Source organism: Triturus cristatus, chromosome 9 (assembly GCF_964204655.1).
Source record: "Triturus cristatus chromosome 9, aTriCri1.1, whole genome shotgun sequence".
Taxonomy (NCBI): domain Eukaryota; kingdom Metazoa; phylum Chordata; class Amphibia; order Caudata; family Salamandridae; genus Triturus; species Triturus cristatus.
In genome coordinates this window covers 1,191,449,458-1,191,467,319 of record NC_140592.1, presented here as the reverse complement: position 1 = coordinate 1,191,467,319, position 17,862 = coordinate 1,191,449,458, and the positions used below count along the sequence as shown (strand labels likewise).

Genomic DNA, 17,862 nt, shown 5'->3' with positions numbered 1-17,862 from the left:
TTGCTTGGCTGTCTGCCGTAGGGGAGTGTAAATGTGTACTTTTTATCGTACTTCAGCTCAGCCTGCGTGTGCTAGTCACTAGCAGCTAGTGGGACACGATTACACAACCACGCGTTAGCCAAACATAAAGGTAGGTTACTGTGGGGAAGTGAGCTTTGTGGAGTAATGCTGCGTTTTGGGGAGCCGTGTGCTGCACATGTGTGTTTTAACAGTGACTGCAGGGATAACGCACGCCAGGGGTGGGGGCGATGGTCGTCACGCAGGGAGGTCACTCCCACCATCCTTGGACCCCATACGCTCTAACCTGTGGAGCGTGCCTGAGCGTGGTTCGTATTGCGTCAGCGTGGTCCCATTGTATGTTATAGGTGAGATTCAAATTGTAACACTGTGGTCAGTCAGTGCTTTAGATGGAACAGGAGAATTGCAGGTATTCACTCTTTAGAGTGCCTGCTTGCTCCTAAGAAGTGCCGGTACTTTCCATTAAATGTATTGCAGCAGTGCTGAAGTGCAGGTACTCTCCCTTTCAAATTGAAAAAGTGCAGGTACACAGCACCGGACAGTGCCTGCGCATTTGAAGCACTGGGTATAATGGAACTTGAAGGTACATATACGTTCCAAAACGGAGGTTGGGTGTGCATTCAAGTGCCAAAGCTGAGGTTGGGGGTGCATTCGAGTGCCGAAAGTGAGGTTGGGGGTGCAGACTAGTGCCAAAGCGGAGGTTGAGGGTGCATTTAAATGCAGAGGGTATTTTCGGATGGCAAAGGTGAGGGCGCATTCGAGTGGGAATGCTGAGGGTGCATTTAAATGCTGAGGGCGCATTACAGTGCCAAAGCTGAGGGTGCATTTGAGTACCAAAGGTGAGGGCGCATTTGAGGGCCAAAAATTAAAACTGCCAAAGCTGCACCACACCATTGTCCTGCCAGGGAGTCAAGCAACTGTGCACCAGTAGGGTGTTGCCCACAATACTCTGTAGTTTACGTAGGTAATCAAACCAAACACAGAGGGCTGGCCTTCTTCATCTATTATAGATAATACACAGTCAGTGCTTCAAATGGGCAGAATCGATCAGCACAACATGCCTTCTCCCCACTTTTTGGTACAAAACGCAAGTGTATCTGAAGGGTTAATGCCGACCTCGAGGTTTTTGGTAAACCAGCATTTGCAATGCAATAGGTCTCGCATTTTCGAAACTTTAACCTATTGGTATTGTAAATGACCATGCCTTTTATTACTGCAGGTTTTTTTAAACATAAATAAAAGACATTGTCATTTACAATGCCATTAGCTCAATATCTCGCATTTGCGAGAGTTCAACCTGGTAAGGGTCAAGCTCCATAGGCTCAGTTCCCTCTGGGGTGTCAAGTCCTCTTCCTCACGAGAGGGGTCCTGATCTGTTTGCTGTACAGAAGCTGGTTCCCCAGTCTTCTTACCATTTCTCTTGGTAGGTTGGACCCTACTTTCAGGCTCCAACACTACTTGTTCACCCTGCTTTTTGCTCTGTGCTCTTGTTTTTACACACACCAATTCAGGGATATCCGGCATTGCTGCATGGGTTTTTAGTTCAACCAAGTAGACATGCAGCTGGTAGCTTTGGAGAGACCTCTAGCTGTTTCAGGCCAGTAACCCCCCAGTCTAATGTCACCATAGCCATTGCATGATTAATTGTAACAATGTCAGCATTGGTGACTGGGTAAGTACGCCCAATCAAATATTGCTCAGGGGAAACCAGTGTCTCTCTCACCATAGTGACACTGGCACCTGTATCCCTTGGAGCTTCTATCCTAGTTCCATTGATCCAAGGGTACTGTAAGTATTTCTTTAAGTTGGATGGCCACACAGCTACAGTGGCAAACTCAACTTCCCCCTCTGAAACTAGAACTGGTTCAGTGTGCACCCTGATTTGCTCTGGGCACACTGTTGATCCAATCTGTATACTTGCTACCCCAGAAGTAGCTGTACTTGATGAGCTAGGGGCCTTGTTGTGAGGGCAAGACTTGTCTACAGTTAGGTGTCCTGACTTCTTACAGTTGTTACACCAGGCCTTTGAAGGCTCAAAGTTCTTCCCCCTATAGGGCGGGGAGTATAGGGAGTAGCTTGGGACCCACCCCCCTGTGCAGGTTTTTGGGGCCCTTTGGAAGACTTTTTATCTTGGGGATTCTCACCACCTTTCCCCTGGGGAGGTTTTGTAACCACTTTCTTCTGGTCAACCCCAGTGGTTGTCCTTGTCACCCTAGTCTTGACCCAGTGGTCTGCCTTTTTTCCCAATTCTTGGGGAGAAGGTCTAGGTGTACCAAATTCTGATGTAACTTTTCATTTGTGCAATTACTTAATATATGTTCCTTCATAAACAAATTGTAAAGTCCAGTAAAGTCATGCACATTGTGTCCAGTTAACCAACCATCCAGTGTCTTTACTGAGAAGTCTACAAAATCAATCCAGGACTGCTTTTGGTTTTGGGTTTTGTGAGCCCCCCTGAATCTAATTCTGTACTCCTCAGTGGGGAGTCCAAATCCCTCAATCAGAGTCTTCTTCATGAGATCATAGGACCCTGAATCTGGCCCAGGGAGGGTCTCCCAGAGAGGTTTCTTCACCTTTCTCATGTCACAAGCCCTCTCAAAGGCTGTGAACTATTTGGTGATGTCATCACTCTCCTCAAATTTAGGGACAATCCCTTTGGGGATTTTAGGATCATAAGATTGCTCTTAATCCTTGTTATTTGTATTGTTGCCACCATTGATGGGTGTTAAACCCATTCTTTCTTTTTCAAGAGCCAGGAGTCTGGACTCTAGATCCAATCTTTTGGCCAGCCTTGCTAAAAGGCTGTCCTCCTCATTGAGGCTGTCCTCAATGCCCTCACTGGAGCCTGTACCACCTGTGTGGCTTCTAGGTCCCCAGGGGTTGATTCTTGGAGTTAAGGGTTTGCAGAACCTTTCTTCCCTAGGGATTATTGGGGGTGGGTTATCAGCCCTGTCCTCTTCATCCCTTTTCTCATCTGACTGGTCATCACCATTTTCAGATAGTTGGGCCTGTGCATACTCAGCCAGGAGCTCCTGGATCCCTTGTTTAGTTGGATGCTGGCCCATTGGTATATTTTTTATTCTACATAAGGACCTTATCTCCTTGAAAGACAAGTGAAGATAAGGGGTGAGGTCGAGCTCCTCCACCCTGTCCTGTATGTCATCTTGGTTATCTTCACTAATAGCTGGGTTCTGTTTTTGAGACATTCTAACAAAAGGTTCTAGCCCCTCTACCCTTAACTATAGTGACTTTGTATTTTCTAAAATTCTAAATGGATTTAAGCAAGGCCCTAACAAGATTTTTAGTAGTTTGGTAAAAAATACCAATTTGAAAAATCAGAATTCTAAAGCCAATTTAAGAGTTCTGTCGTGTGATCAGATGGTAACCAAGTAGTCCAACAAATTCAAGTTTGTTTCCCACCGCTGCCACCAATGTAAGAAACTGGCTCTATATATACTGCACCAAAGTGAGGTACAGAGGTTAAAGTTAGATAGAACCTTACTCTCTAAAGTGGTAGCTTGGTCGAGCAGTAAGGCAGTATCAGAGGACAGTGTTAAGCATTTGATGTACATACTCAGTCAGCAAATGAATTCACACACTCAAGAACCGAACTCAAGGCCAATGGTTTTGTATGAAAAAATATACTGTTTTATTTCTAGAACCAAGCAAGCCTGGTACAGGTAAGCCTAAAAAATACTTTTCAGTAGTAAATTACTTGTATGAACACAGTTCAAAATTGCAGTGTAACTTGTACTGGTTTTGGTTACAGTTTTAAGTAAGCAGTTTGCAACACATTGAAGGTATAGTACATTCAAATGAATGGGCGTTTTAAGTAAAATGCAGTTAATTACTTTTCAGATTACTTTTACTAACACAGGACTGGATCCTAGATTCATCCCTGGGACATTTCCTGAAAACAGGTGAGCAAATGCGTTTTAGTTAGAAGTACGATTTTTAAAGAATATTATTGCATTTCAAAAGTTGCCACTTTTTCACATAGAATCACCAATGTTATCCTATGGGAGGAAATTCATTTAGCAGGTAAGTTATTTTAACGATACTTTTTCTTACTCAGTGCTGGATACCTAGATTCAGCATTGGGACATTTCCTGAAAACATTTTAAAGAATGTGTTTTGGTTATTCGGCTGATATTTAAGGAATATTTGTAATTTTCAAAAGTCGACACTTAAAAACTTTTTGGGAGGAAAAGTGTCAATGTTATTCTATGAGGGAAAAGAGGTTATCGGTTTCCAGGTAGGTAATCTGTCTTTTGAGTTAGGGTTCTGGGGTAAGACTCAGGGGTCTCCCAGGGTCAGTGATGCACTGTTGTTGCACCCTCAGTGGCACTAGGACGGCCGGGTGCAGAGTGTTTTGGCCCAATGTTATCCTATGGAGGATAGGGGGACTCCGGTTGGTGGCTGCTGGCTAGCAGGCCACGGGTTTGTGGGAGCAAAGCTCCTAGAGTTAAGCTCAGGGCAAGTTGGGGACCAGGTTAGCACCAAAGGGGCATCCTCAGCGGCACTAGGGCGGCCGGGTGCAGGGTGTTGTTTTGAGGTCGGGTGCCCTGTTGATTTCAATGGAGATTCTCCGGGACAAAGAAACACTGCTGGCTCGGGGACGAGGATCTTCCAGGAGTGACCACCACTTCGAGGGGTAAGTTGGGATGTAGAGGGTTGGTTAGGCACTGCTGGGTTGGGCACACAAGGCCGTGGGGTGTCAGGTGCAGGGGTGCCTTGGGACGTCGGATTTTCTTACCCTCTCTGGTCGCGGTAGGGGGGGGGTCCTCTGGATTGAGGCTGCAGGTGTCGTCTGGAGGCTTGAGGCAGGTCAGGGGTCACAGGATCTCGGGTCAGGAACGCCGGGGGGACCTCCTCGTGGTGTTTTTCCACTCAAGCTCGGGCCGGGCTCGGCGGATGCAGAATGGGCTGGATTCGCGGTTTCTGGCTGGCACCAGAAGCTGCAGTCCAAACACGTCCGGTGTTCACGGGAGAAACAGCTTGGAAAGTGAATGCAGGCAGGTCCTCCGGGGTTTTTGAGGTTGCTGGCTGCTGGACACACCGGGGTTTTGCAGGAGCAAGTTCGAGGGGAGAAAGGCCTGTAGGGCTGGGGCCAAGTCAGTGGGCCTCGTCCTCTTGTTAGCTCTGCACGGCTTCTCGTCCGTCTTCTTTTTCCTTTCTTGTGGTTGCTGGATCTGAGGAAGGAAGGTTCACGGTGCCCCTAAATACTAAATTTAGGGGCGTTACAGGTAGGTAAAGGCAGGGACCAATGAGTCCCTTCTCTGGGGTGGGTACACCCCCCTATTCTGCCACTCTCCAGTGGGAGGGGGGCAGAAGCCTGTCCCATGGTTGGCTGGGTCCCCCCATCCTCAAGATGTTGGGGACTCGAGGTTGTGCTTCACCTCGCCTCCCCCACCTTAAGGGTGGAGTTGGCAGAGGTGGGCACACCTCTCTTCCTCACTTGTTTTTCCCACCGGTTCTCCCGTCCAAAGTGGGGGGGGGGGGGTAGAACCAGTGGGGACCAGTTGCTGAAAGCAGCAAATGGTCTGAAGAGGCTTACCAAGGCGGCATGCCTTTGAAGCTTCTCCTGCGTAAACCCTGCCCATCCTGGGGTAGGAGGCTTGGGACCTCATCCCAGGATATGCATTGTTTCAGGCTCCCGAGAGCAGCAGGCTCTCGACCCAGGGGTCTAGAAACATGACTGGTGGTGTCAGACTGCGCAGCCACTCAGTCAGGTCACTGGTAGTTGGTCATGTTTCAGGGGTCATCTCTAAGATGCCCTCTGTGGTGCATTTTACATTAAATCTCACACTGGTTTAAAGTGCTGAGAAGTTTGATACCAAACTTCCCAGTCTTCAGTGTAGTCATTATGGTGCTGTGGAGTTCGTAATGACAACCTTCCAGCACCATATACTCTTAATGGCAGCACTGCACTTACAGGGCCCAGGAATGGACCTGGGTACTGTAGGGGTTCAGGGCTCATGCACCTGTACCCTCACCACTGGCATAGGGCACCCAGCTAGAGGGGTGACTGATGTATGCCAGGGCAGTAGTTTGTGGGCATGACATGTCGATTCTTTGTTTTGTTCTGCACCCAGACACTCAGCCTGCAAAGGCAGTGTGTGTGTGTCAGGGTACAGGGCCTCTAAGGGTGGCACAATAAGTGTTGCAGCCCTTAGGGGCCTTTTCTGGTCACAGTGCCCTGGGTACCTATGGTACCATTTACCAGGGGCTGACACGTGGCGAGAGATGCCAATTGGGTTTAGGCTTCATCGCAGGTTTAGGGAAGGAACACAGGCCCTGGGTACCTGATTGGTAGGAGCCCAGGGCACACTCGGTCAAAGCACATCAGCAGTTCAGCAAAAAGTGGGGGCATACCATGCAAGAAAGAGGGCACTTTCTCACACAATTGCATTGCAAATGCTTGTTATAATAACGTAGAGCTTAATTCTGCTAATACAGGCAGTTTAGCAGAGGTGCCAATACAATTTTGTTCTAATTCTAGTTTTATTCTTTGATTGCAAATGTACTATCTCCTTCATATAGAGAAGCAAGACACCAAGGAATTAAGTGGTTTGTGGGAAGGATGAGGATGTGACAATGTATAATAAAAAATTTGATACTCTGGTACATGTTAAATGTACTTTGCAAGTCTCCTTGTAGGTCCATAAGCTTCTAAAGGAACTCAGTGTGGGAAAGTGACCCTTTTTGCCGTGGTCACCACCACATTTTGCCACTGGTACTGATGTTTTTTCAACTGATGTACACTGGGTCCCTGCTAACCAGGTCCCAGTGCCAGTGCTATTTTCCTAAAAACAAGATAAAATGGTTTAATTGTAACACAACTGACAAACACTTTAGCACCCCTGTAAGTCCCTAGTAAGTGGTACCCCTGGTACCTAGGACATGGGTACTAAAGATGGTCCCTAGGGGCTGCAGCAAGAATTATGCCACCCAAAGTTACCCCCATCCAAATTGGATGCAGCCTATCACTGCAAGCTGTGTGTCATGGTCCAAACCAGGAGTGAAAACACGACATAGCACACTCACTGCGTGCCATGCCAAAATCACTGCATGCAATATATGTAAGTCGCCCCTAAAGCAGGCCTTGTAGTGCTAAGGCAGGGTGCATTATATTACTTGGGAGGGCATATCGGCTTTCGCCGCTATAACCCTATGCTGTCTAGCTCAATTACTAGATGGTACAAGTGAACAGGAAGCTATCTTAAGTATATCTACTGGACACTGGTCATTACGAGTTCCCCAGCTACATGATGGCATTACTGAAACTTATGGTGGTTGGTATCAATCAGCTTGACTTAATAAATCTGTACTGTTGCCTGTACTAGATTGATAATGACATGCACCCAGGGGCAAGTTTGAGGTGTCCTCTTGAAAACCTACCAGTATCTAGTGTGCGGGCTGACTGGTATTGTCCAACCTGCCACCATAGACAGGTTTCTGATCCCCTGCAGGTGAAAGCCCACGATCTCTGAGGCAGAAACAATGCCTGCTCCTGAGGATGGTGTTCACACCTCCCCCAACAAGATGGCTAGTGATTTAGTATATCAAGGGCAGGGGCACCCCCTTTTGTACACCTTTGATATGCAACACCGGCTTGCCCAGACCTATGAGATGCCACCCCCTGCCTTGAGGCTCATTTGGCACCAGGAGAGGTGGGAAATTAGCTATGAAGTAGGCGTGTTGCGCCACCAGGCTAATCACCCCTAAGATGGGCTACCTGATGTGCTCTAGGAAAGAAGGGTTCCACCATCTTGATTTTTGTGGAATTAGGAACTCTGGTACATGGTGATGCCCACTTCCCACAGGAAGTGGTCCTTTAGGGTCCTATAGGGTGTAATGACCCCAAGGGTTAGTATCGCATTGGTTACTACCCTTCACTCCCCTTAACGCACCTACATTTAGCCACTCCCCTGTACCAGCAGGCACCGACTGTAGCTGCCCAGTACACCGGTCTGTCTACCCCCGGGCCCACTGAGGGAGCAGCGCCCCAGCAAGAGGTCTCTTGTGTTCTAGGAGGTCATATCTGTCTCCTTAGCACGTTCGGAGATAGCAGACCCCCAGGAGCTGCACTGCACCAATACCCGAGGTACCAGAGCCAGTTGCAAACGCTAGGGTTTGTTTGTGTTCAGTGAGAACACCACCCCCTCCAAAACTCACCTGCACGTCGAGGGACTCAGAGAGGCCAGCTCAACTCCAAGAGTGGCCCTGCTGTGTTTTGTTTTCTTCTTCTGAAGGTTCCCCCAAGAACTGAGAGCCTCTTAACTTATCCATCCGCCAGTCAAAACACCTCTGCACCCGAGCTCCCCAGCCTGGGCTCACATAAACCAACGGTGTCTTTGTGGTCCTGAGACCATCAAGAGCCGGGCCCCTTCTCCCCCTTGGGTGCTGCCGGACTGGGCCCTCTTGCAACCTACTTACAGGTATTTTTCCCATTGACTTTAACAGGAAGCGTTCAAGGCTAACGCCGCATAAAACACCTCTGCACCTGGAAACCCCCGGGCAGGTAAATTTGAACTCTTGGTGCTTTCTTGGACCTTGGCCCTTACTTACCTTAAGTCCAGAGGAACAGTCCTGTAAGTCGTCTGTAAGTGTTCTTATGCAGTGTATGTTTCTCCAATAGGATAACAGTACCTCATTTGAGGCTCATGCCTCTAATCTAACAGCTGCCATTTTCTGCCGTTTTTACTGTGTAATTTGATAATGTCTAAAGTACTTACCGGATTCCGATAATCATGGTATCTAAAATTTTATAAACATTTTATTTTTCTCAATCGGTCTCGAGTTTCTTCTTGAGTGTGTGGCTCATTTATTGACTCTGTGCGTACCACAACTGCTTAATGCTACCCTCAGATAAGTTTAAACTGCTCACTGACACTGTCACAGAATAGAGAATTTACGATTACTAATTTATGCCCTTTAAACCAGTAAGGGTCATCTGGACTTTCTACATAGTCTACCTCATTTCGGTACACTATATAGAAAGCCAGCTTCCTACACTCAGCATTTGGGAGCATGTTATCTGATGCCTGAAAGATGGGTTTCAGACAGTGTTTTCAATGGCATGATCTTTACGAGTAATGCTATTCAACTGCTGATTATCAGAAATGAGATACAGAGAATGTCGTTCTAATAAGGTGCTCTTTTTCCTTTGGCAGATGCACACCAATAATTGTGCTAATTTGATAAATATTTGTGAATATATGAAACCTGCATTCACATACATTCAACGAGTCCTTTGCCATAAGTGAAAGGAAGCCGGAGACAAACCAGTAGTAAAATAAAAGTAAGGGGGCCAGCCAGGAGCTCAAGGAAAGGGCAGCCTGAACCAAGAGGATGACAATTACCATATCCTCAATGAGGTCCACTCAAGAATGGGCCACTTCAAGAGGCCAAATCGACATGCAGCTTGTCTAGGTATGCAAAGTCGGGGAGCATAATAGTGTCTGCATTTCAGTCGAGCAGGTGAGGTTGTGGACCACTACGCAGCAGGGACTGGCTAAAGTAAACTGTATTCTCTGACTTTGCCTCTGTAATAGCAGCATTTCCTATGTTGCTGAGAGCTGCAATTAATTTATGAGGTAGCCCTGTTTAGGGCATTTGCTTAAAATGTTGATTTCCATGTGGACTACTGTGAGTATGTTGCCACTTGATTCCTCTTGCCTTTTCTCCAGTAACCAGACAAACTGAGAACACAAGCACTTAGTCTCCACTCTATTTGGGCATCTAAGCAGCAGGTAAGTGGGTCTAGTGGAAGAACCTGATGTATTCCTACTGCATTCATCACACCTCACCACCTGTTTGGCAGCAGTAAAATGGTGGATGTTCTCTGAGTTCCTCTTGGTTCTTCTAAGAATGAGGTGCTGCGACATACAGCAACTTTCTACTGAGGTCTTCTGTTTCTTGGTCAGCAAGTATGGGCAAGCAACATAGCCCATCTGGATGAGTTTGGAACCAGAAGCAGTCTCTTAAAGTTATTCAACTGTGTTTTCTACTACTATTTTCTTCCATCTGAAGGTATTCTTAAGAATTTATGCTTTAATTACATATTTCTGTAATCACTGCCCAAACTTTCTCTGCATTACAATGAAAACAACATTACCTTGGGGTATAGAAAGAGTCCTCGCTTACTTTCAGTTAGTCCAGAACATGAGGGCAAGGTTGCTTTTCGGTTTAAAAACATAATCCGGTTTCTCACTTTAGCTGACGATGAGTTAAAATAACAAGTACAAATTTATATTTTGTAACAATTACGCACAGAGTCATTCACCAGTGGTCCTCAGCCTTCCTGCTTTCAAAATTTAAATTTACTTTGCACTTTCCTGCAATATCTTAGAAATAAGATCATTTATACCAGTTACCGGGACTGGAAGAATGGATGGCATGTCTTTTTTCAACTGCAGCATTTAATTGTTTGAATACTCTTCATATGCATCTTTGCTCAGAGTGCATATCTACTAACATTCCTGAAATCCTTAGAATAAGATTGGACACCAACTATTCCCTCTATCAGTTGATGTGGGTGTCCATTGGTCTTCTCTCAGTGCTATAAAACTTTGGTGAAAACTGAAAACTCACTAAATACCTTTAACAAAACATTGACCTAACATTGCTGTACCAATTCTCAAGTGGACGATCCTTACTTGTTTAAAGTTCCCACCCACTTTACTTACTGCAATACTGTCGAGGGCTTGTTTTCCTGTGTTTGAGTACCAAAGCATTGTGGTTGCACTGTTGTCTTTGGTAGCACGCAGTCTTGCTTTCCTGGAGTAATGCTCGAAGTTTTTCAAAGTCGAATGGGTGCTAGGTAAAAGTGACTCAATAATCAAATGAATATTTAACAGCAAGCTGTGCATTTGAATATGGTTAGATATATTTTGCAGATTATTCACACCTTCGGAGCAATATCTTGAGGGAAAATTACAAATTGAATCTACCTGTTTATTTTGTTCTCTAGGATAACTTTCCCAGTCAGAACTGGGAAAGGGAAGAAACGGAAGGAAGAAGAAGAAGAAGAAGGAAGCAGTGATGAAGTTGGCACCCTCGTTGTAGAACCACATGTCATCCCAAATCGAGGTCCATACCCCTATAATCAGCCCAAACGGTATGAGTGTGCTAGAGGTAGATACAACTAAGAAAATGTTTTGAGTTTATACGGGAAATAACGTTGACGGCTTTGTTTTGTAAATTAAAGCATGCACTTTGTGAACATTCTTTGAACAAATGGCTGTTTGTTGAAAGATCAACATTTCTATTTTACAAATATAATGGAAGTCTTTCAGAAGCTACTTTTGCAATGGGTTACCTTATTTTAGAAGGTGTGTTAGATGACCTACACAATTGTTTCTTTTTTTTGCTGGAATAAGGAGACAACCACTCCAACTCATTTCAGTAGGAGACAAACCCTTGTGTTTTTCCAAGTAACATCTGTTCAGCAAAAGTTGTTAAAGACGTGAACCAGATTAGGTTCTGCCTCATTTTGCACAACCAAGACTGGAGGTCACTCACAGATTCTTTGTATTCAGATATGTTGGACACCAGGATTGAGAAACAGGAAACCATTATATGGTCTGACAAGTTCATAAACAAAACCTGCTTAAAAAGGTAACATTGCCTTTTTTATAGTAGTGCTCTCAGAATGAAAGGAGTTACCATAGATGTTAACTCTTGGCGTTGTGAAGATTGTTCATCGGAATGCTATAGAATATACGCTCATGTGCTGAGACTTGAACTGTTAGGCTGGGGAAGACTTGTAACTTTCATAGTTCATAAACTAGATCTTGCAGTACGCCGGAGACATTGACAAGAGGTGCACCCCTAGGAAAGTAGCAGAAGGGATGTTATCCGCAGTCCCTTAGGAGTGTGATAGAACACAGGGTGATGAAACCCTGTGGTAGAGCTTAGTCAGGAGTGTAAGAATGGAATGCAAGGGTATGGTTGAGGGTGGTGGGGTATCAAAGTGTTCATGTTAAGATTCCTCCCGTCCCTATCAGTACCAATATGAAAGGTTATAATTTCATCACTAATGCAGAATTCGTAATTAAATGGATTTTTTTTTTTAAAAAAAAACACTTTTTATTAATAACCAAGACAGCGAAAATAACCATGACAATGACATTGCAGAATTGCGTACATCAGTCGTTACCACCAGTCCACAACCCCCTACACTCAGCAGCCAAGCTATTCTCTGCTGTACCCTATCCAGTGACCCTCCCCCACCTTTCGTCGCCACCATACTATCCCCCATCCCGGTACCCCCCCTTCCAGTCTCCTCTTGGGGTTTCCTAATCAGGGTCCTGCCGATCTCGCGTATCCCCCCCCCTGTATCCGCTTTCGCTCATTTCGAAGTTCAACTGTCGGGGAGACGCATATATTACCCCTATACCTGTTCCACTTGCCCCATTTCGTATCCCATTTTCGCGGGCACCCCCTCCCTGTGAACACCGTTTTCTCCGCTAGCATGGCATAGTCCATGTCTTTGGGCCAGTCCGCCAACCCCGGGGCGGTACTGACCCCCCAACGCTGCGCGATGTTTCGTTTGGCTACCCCCCATCCCCCTGTAGCCCATTCCTGCTCGACTGGTGTGAGGTCCGTCGCCCCCCAGATGTTCAGCAGACATAACCGAGGTGACGGGTGTATGGTCTTGTCGCAAACTCTAGCCAGTTGCCTAGTGACGCCGGCCCAGTATTCCCGTATGCGGGGGCATTCCCATACTATGTGGAAAAATGTGCCTGTGAGTGCACACTGCCGGAGACATTGCTGGTCCGGCCGCCTCCCAAGTCTATGTAACAATATGGCGTCAAAGTATACCCTATGGAGGACTTTAAGTTGTACCAGTCGGAGACGCAAGGGGATAGCCACTTCTCTAGGGGAGGCCAGTGCCTCCCTCCAATCCTCATCCGGCAATGCCCCGACGTCGGCCTCCCAGGCCGCTCTAAGCTTGGCCATCGGGTCACTCCTATTATTTATTAGTTTCTTGTACGTGAGCGATATGGCCTTCCGGGTCATAGGGTCCAACAGGAGCCTATCCTCCAGGGGAGAGGAGGCCGGGAGGGAGGCGTCTTTGGGTCGAGCCGAGTTGATGGCATGGCTAAGCTGTAAGTAGCGAAAGCCCTCCGTGGGGGCTAATTGGTAATTAAATGGATTTTTGGTACTGAAGGGAGTGTGCTCCTCAGTCTGAAACCGCTCCGCTCTGTTCTTTCATCTGACTTGAAATGTCACCTGTCAGAAGAACAGAACAATATACTTTATTCGACTCAAAAAGAGCCATAAAAGATTATATATATACATTTTCATTAAGAAAAACACGTAGGCATAAACAGAAAATACAGATTAAAAAATGCCTAGTATATGCTACGAATCTTAAAAAAAGTAAAAAGATAATTTAAAATACCATGTATAATCTTTCTAGTTCCTAGGGAGAGTAAATATTCCATTACCAATTTGTGAGATCCAATCTCTGCTGCAAGTAATGGCCGAATTAACTGCCTCCTCTGAGGGGTATAAAAGCTACAAAACGAGATAAAGTGCATAGTGCTTTGACATGAGAAACTGTCTCAGGGGCAAACGGGGAGTGATGTGAACCATGAGCCTTGAATAGGAAAAGCAGCCAAAAAATGTTTGGTTCTGATGCTCCGTCCATCACCACCCCCTTTTGTACCGCTTTGTTCGCCATAAGTTGGCAGGGTATGCTCAGATGTGAGTCCCTTGCTCACTTTGCCACTGGATTCAAGCAAGCCTGGCTGAAGACGGCTGAAATGCCAGAAACCGGTCCTAGGAAGCTTGTTTCCGGTCCAGGGAAGGCATGGCTTGGCAGTTCGGGCTGGACTGTTCCCATGAGGCACAGGGTCAGATTGATTTGCATATGGCCATGTCTGAACTGGGGTGGCAGAGTGGGCTAAAGAACGGTGATGGATCAAACCCAGATCTGTTGACTGGGTGTGAGTGTTTGATTGGTTCTGATGCTCCGTCCATCACCACCCCCTTTTGTACCGCTTTGTTCGCCATAAGTTGGCAGGGTATGCTCAGACGTGAGTCCCTTGCTCACTTTGCCACTGAATTCAAGCAAGCCTGGCTGAAGACGGCTGAAATGCCAGAAACCGGTCCTATGAAGCTTGTTTCCGGTCCAGGGAAGGCATGGCTTGGCAGTTCGGGCTGGACTGTTCCCATGAGGCACAGGGTCAGACTGATTTGCATATGGCCATGTCTGAACTGGGGTGGCAGAGTGGGCTAAAGAACAGTGATGGATCAAACCCAGATCTGTTGACTGGGTGTGAGTGTTTGATTGGTTCTGATGCTCCGTCCATCACCACCCCCTTTTGTACCACTTAGATTTTAAACGGAGCCTGGTCAGCAATTTTTTTTCCCTTTCATTCAGGTCTATTTGTTGATAGAGGGCGAGTTGTCTTTTTGGCTGAAAAAAAGATTCTGAGAGTCCAGTAAAATTACATATTGTGCTTGCCCGCTCAAGGCTTTGATCAAAAAGTGATTTAATTGTGGCAGATGAGACATTTCTTAGGGTATCGGATTTGTATAATATTCTGGGACCCCCAAGCTTGGTAAAGCTCATTTTAATAAACCTTAAAACAGGTTATGTTTAAGCTGTTATCAAATTTCAAACAATCTGCCAGTATTGTCCTACAGAGAGCAGCCTCTGGATTGTTCCAAGTTCTTACCCAGAGCAACATTGGCTGTAATGCAATATAGTCTTTCAAGAATCTCAAACCGATGTCCTCATGACAGAAAGAAGCAGAGGAACTCTGGGGCATTGAGAGAAGTCTTCTCATAAACTTATGTTCGAGGCGTATGAGCTGTAGATCATATGCTTTAGCATAGATCGCCATCTGGTGTTGGGTCCGGATGTTTGCACTTTGTTTTTGTTCGAAGAAGTCTTATAGTCACGAGGTAGGTAACTCCTCGTTTCGGTGATAGTGCGCATGGGCATCGGCTTCATCCATAGATATTTTTTTTCCGCCATCGGGTTCGGATGTGTATTGCTGCGCTCTGGTACCGTTTTCGGACCCCTTCGACATGCGATCCACTACCCTCGACAGTATCGTTATTGATTGCGGTTCCTCATTCGATACGCATAGTCTCACTTCGAAAAACTTTCCATCGGAAAACTCGAGGCAGGCCGTCGGGCCTACCCTTGCCAACCGCGCTAGCAGTCGATGGAACAGACTCTATTCAAGCTATGTCCCGGATGTCGTGCTAAATTTCAACACACCGACTTGCACGAAGTTTGCAACCTCTGCTTGTCCCTGGAACACGACCAGGACTGCAATGCGTGTCAATCATTTCGATCGATAAGGACACTTTGTGATTGTCGGGATCAGCGCCATGATATGCAACATCAGAGCAACTCTATTCCGGCCATCTTCGGAGATGATTCCGGTATCCAACATCCAGCTCAAGAGCCAGAGGAAGAAGAGCAGATCTCCGTGTCCAAGGCCGACTCCGACATGGAAGAAGAGGAAGACATCACTGCGGGTCAGCATACCGTGAGTACAGATCCCCCTGTGCCCATTCCACATAAGACAAAGGCTCCAGTCTTTCCTTCGCCCTCGGGTTCAGGTCGGCACCGACAAAACGTTTCCGATGCCCCGCCCTCTGGCCCGGCTCCGAAAGAAAAAGAGAAACCTTCTGGCTTGAGCCAGCCCCGCTCTAATGTCGAACCGACACCTTCAGCAACAAAACATAAGACCAAGCATCTATCGGTCAACATGTTTTCGGGGCCAAGATTCCACCTTCGACGCCGAAAGTCTTGGAGCCAAAACCCTCCAAGCCCAAACACTCAGAGCCAAAACCTTTGGTGCCAAAATCTCCACGGAAAGAGAAAGACACTCTCCCCAAAGAGCCTCCATCTAATGAGCCAACTTTCGACCTGAAACAGAAAAAGCTGGATATAAACTCTAAAACAGGACATATTCAGGCAACCATTCCAAAAAAACAGAAAGCTGACTTGCCAGAAAATTATCGTATCCCTCTTAAGAAGAAGAATGTGGGCACTAACCCTTCTACTCCTTATATTCCACCTCCTTCTCCTCCTAATCCTAACTTGATTATTACACCATTAAATTCACAATCAAGGCCTATTGCACCTGACCCACAGGATGAAGGGGATGGGGATGAGGATCAGGACACTGACGCTTGTGAAGATTACCACACGGATCCAAATACAGATAATAACCCTTATTGTATCCCTCCAGACCTTCCCCACCTGATGACAACATTGGCTATCTCGAGCTCCTTAACAGGACTGCTCATTATCATGGGGTAGAACTTCATTAAGAGCCTTTAGAAGAGGATTTCCTCTTTGAGACGCTTTCTTCCTCACAAAGAACTACTCATACCTTGCCAATGCTGAAAGGCATGTTCAAACACACAGACGAGGTCTTTAAGGATCCTGTATGGGCAAGAATAATCACACCTAGAGTGGATAAAAAATACAAATCCTCTCCTACCGACCCTATTTATATTAAAGGTCAGCTGCCCTTAGACTCTCTTGTAGTCTCCAATGCACACAAGAGGGCTAACTCTCAAGCCACAGGAGAGACCCCCTCATTCTGACAAGGAGTCCAAGCTTATTGATGCCTCAGGCAAAAGAATAGCTTCACAGGCAGCAAACAACTGGTGCATTGCCAATGCCCAGGCGCTGCTAGCCCGTTATGACAGGGCTCATTACGATGAGCTAGAAAAACTCATGCAACACTTGCCTGACCAATATAATTCTAAGGCTAATGACATTGTTCAGGAAGGTAAACTCATTACCAACACCTCCATTAAATGTGCACTAGATGCAGCAGACACATCATCTCGTGCAATTAACACCAGACACGCTTGGCTCAGAATTTCTGGATTTAAGCCAGAGGTGCAAACCTCCATACTTAACCAACCCTTTGCCAAAGAGCATCTTTTCGGCCCAACTGTTGATACCCTGCTGGAAAAGATGAAAAAGACACTGAGGTTGCAAAGTCCTTGGGGGCTTTACAGTTACCTGACAATGCCTCCTCCTCTTACAAGGGCAACAACCAATCCCCCTCGTCCACAGGTTATTCTAGAGGAGGGTTTAGAGGAAACAATGGTAGGGGAAGAGGTAGAGGCAATTCCACATGCACTTCCCCCCGCAAACAAACAGTGACTTCCCTCCGCTACCCCCCGATCATTCCACTCCTGTCGGGGGACGTCTTTTCCAATTCCTACCTGTCTGGAGTTCAATCACCTCAAACAAGTGGGTGCTACAAATTATCCAATATGGTTACTGCCTGGAGCTTACAAGCACTCCCCCAAATATTCTTCCAAGAGCACATGCAATGTCACCGGAACATCTCTCCCTCTTAAAGCAAGAGGTTCTATCTCTGTTAGAAAAACAGGCTATAGAGCCAGTCCCATTAATATATCAAAGGACCAGGTTATACTTCATGTTTTTCTTAATTCCCAAAAAGGACGGCTCTCTCACGCCTATACTACGCCTCAGACAGCTGAATCTGTACATACGGTTAGATCACTTTCACATGGTCCCGCTCCAAAAGGTGCTCCCACTACTTCAGCAAGGTGACTTTCTGTCCACATTAGACTTAAAGGACGTCTATTTCCCTATTCCCATTCACCCTGCTCACAGAAAATATCTCAGGTTTGTGGGAGATGGGCAACTCTACCAGTTCAAAGTTCTCCCATTCAGAGTAACTACAGCACCCAGGGTTTCCACCAATGCCTGTCTGTATTCGTGGCTCATCTAAGAAGACAGCACGTTCATGTCTTCCCTTACCTAGATGACTGGTTGAAATAAGCCAGATCACAACAAAGCTGCATGCATCACACTTAAAG

General features: G+C 46.3%; 1 protein-coding gene across 2 annotated transcripts in view; it reads left to right on the top strand.

Moving 5' to 3' along the window:
• Nucleotides 1–17,862, top strand: part of AQR (aquarius intron-binding spliceosomal factor) — a 396,399-nt gene that overhangs the window by 137,506 nt on the left and 241,031 nt on the right. For both annotated transcript variants that reach the window (XM_085627198.1, XM_085627199.1), the window contains exon 21: nucleotides 10,994–11,140. In XM_085627198.1, coding sequence (XP_085483324.1) covers nucleotides 10,994–11,140 — 147 coding nt within the window. The remainder of the gene's footprint in view (nucleotides 1–10,993; nucleotides 11,141–17,862) is intronic.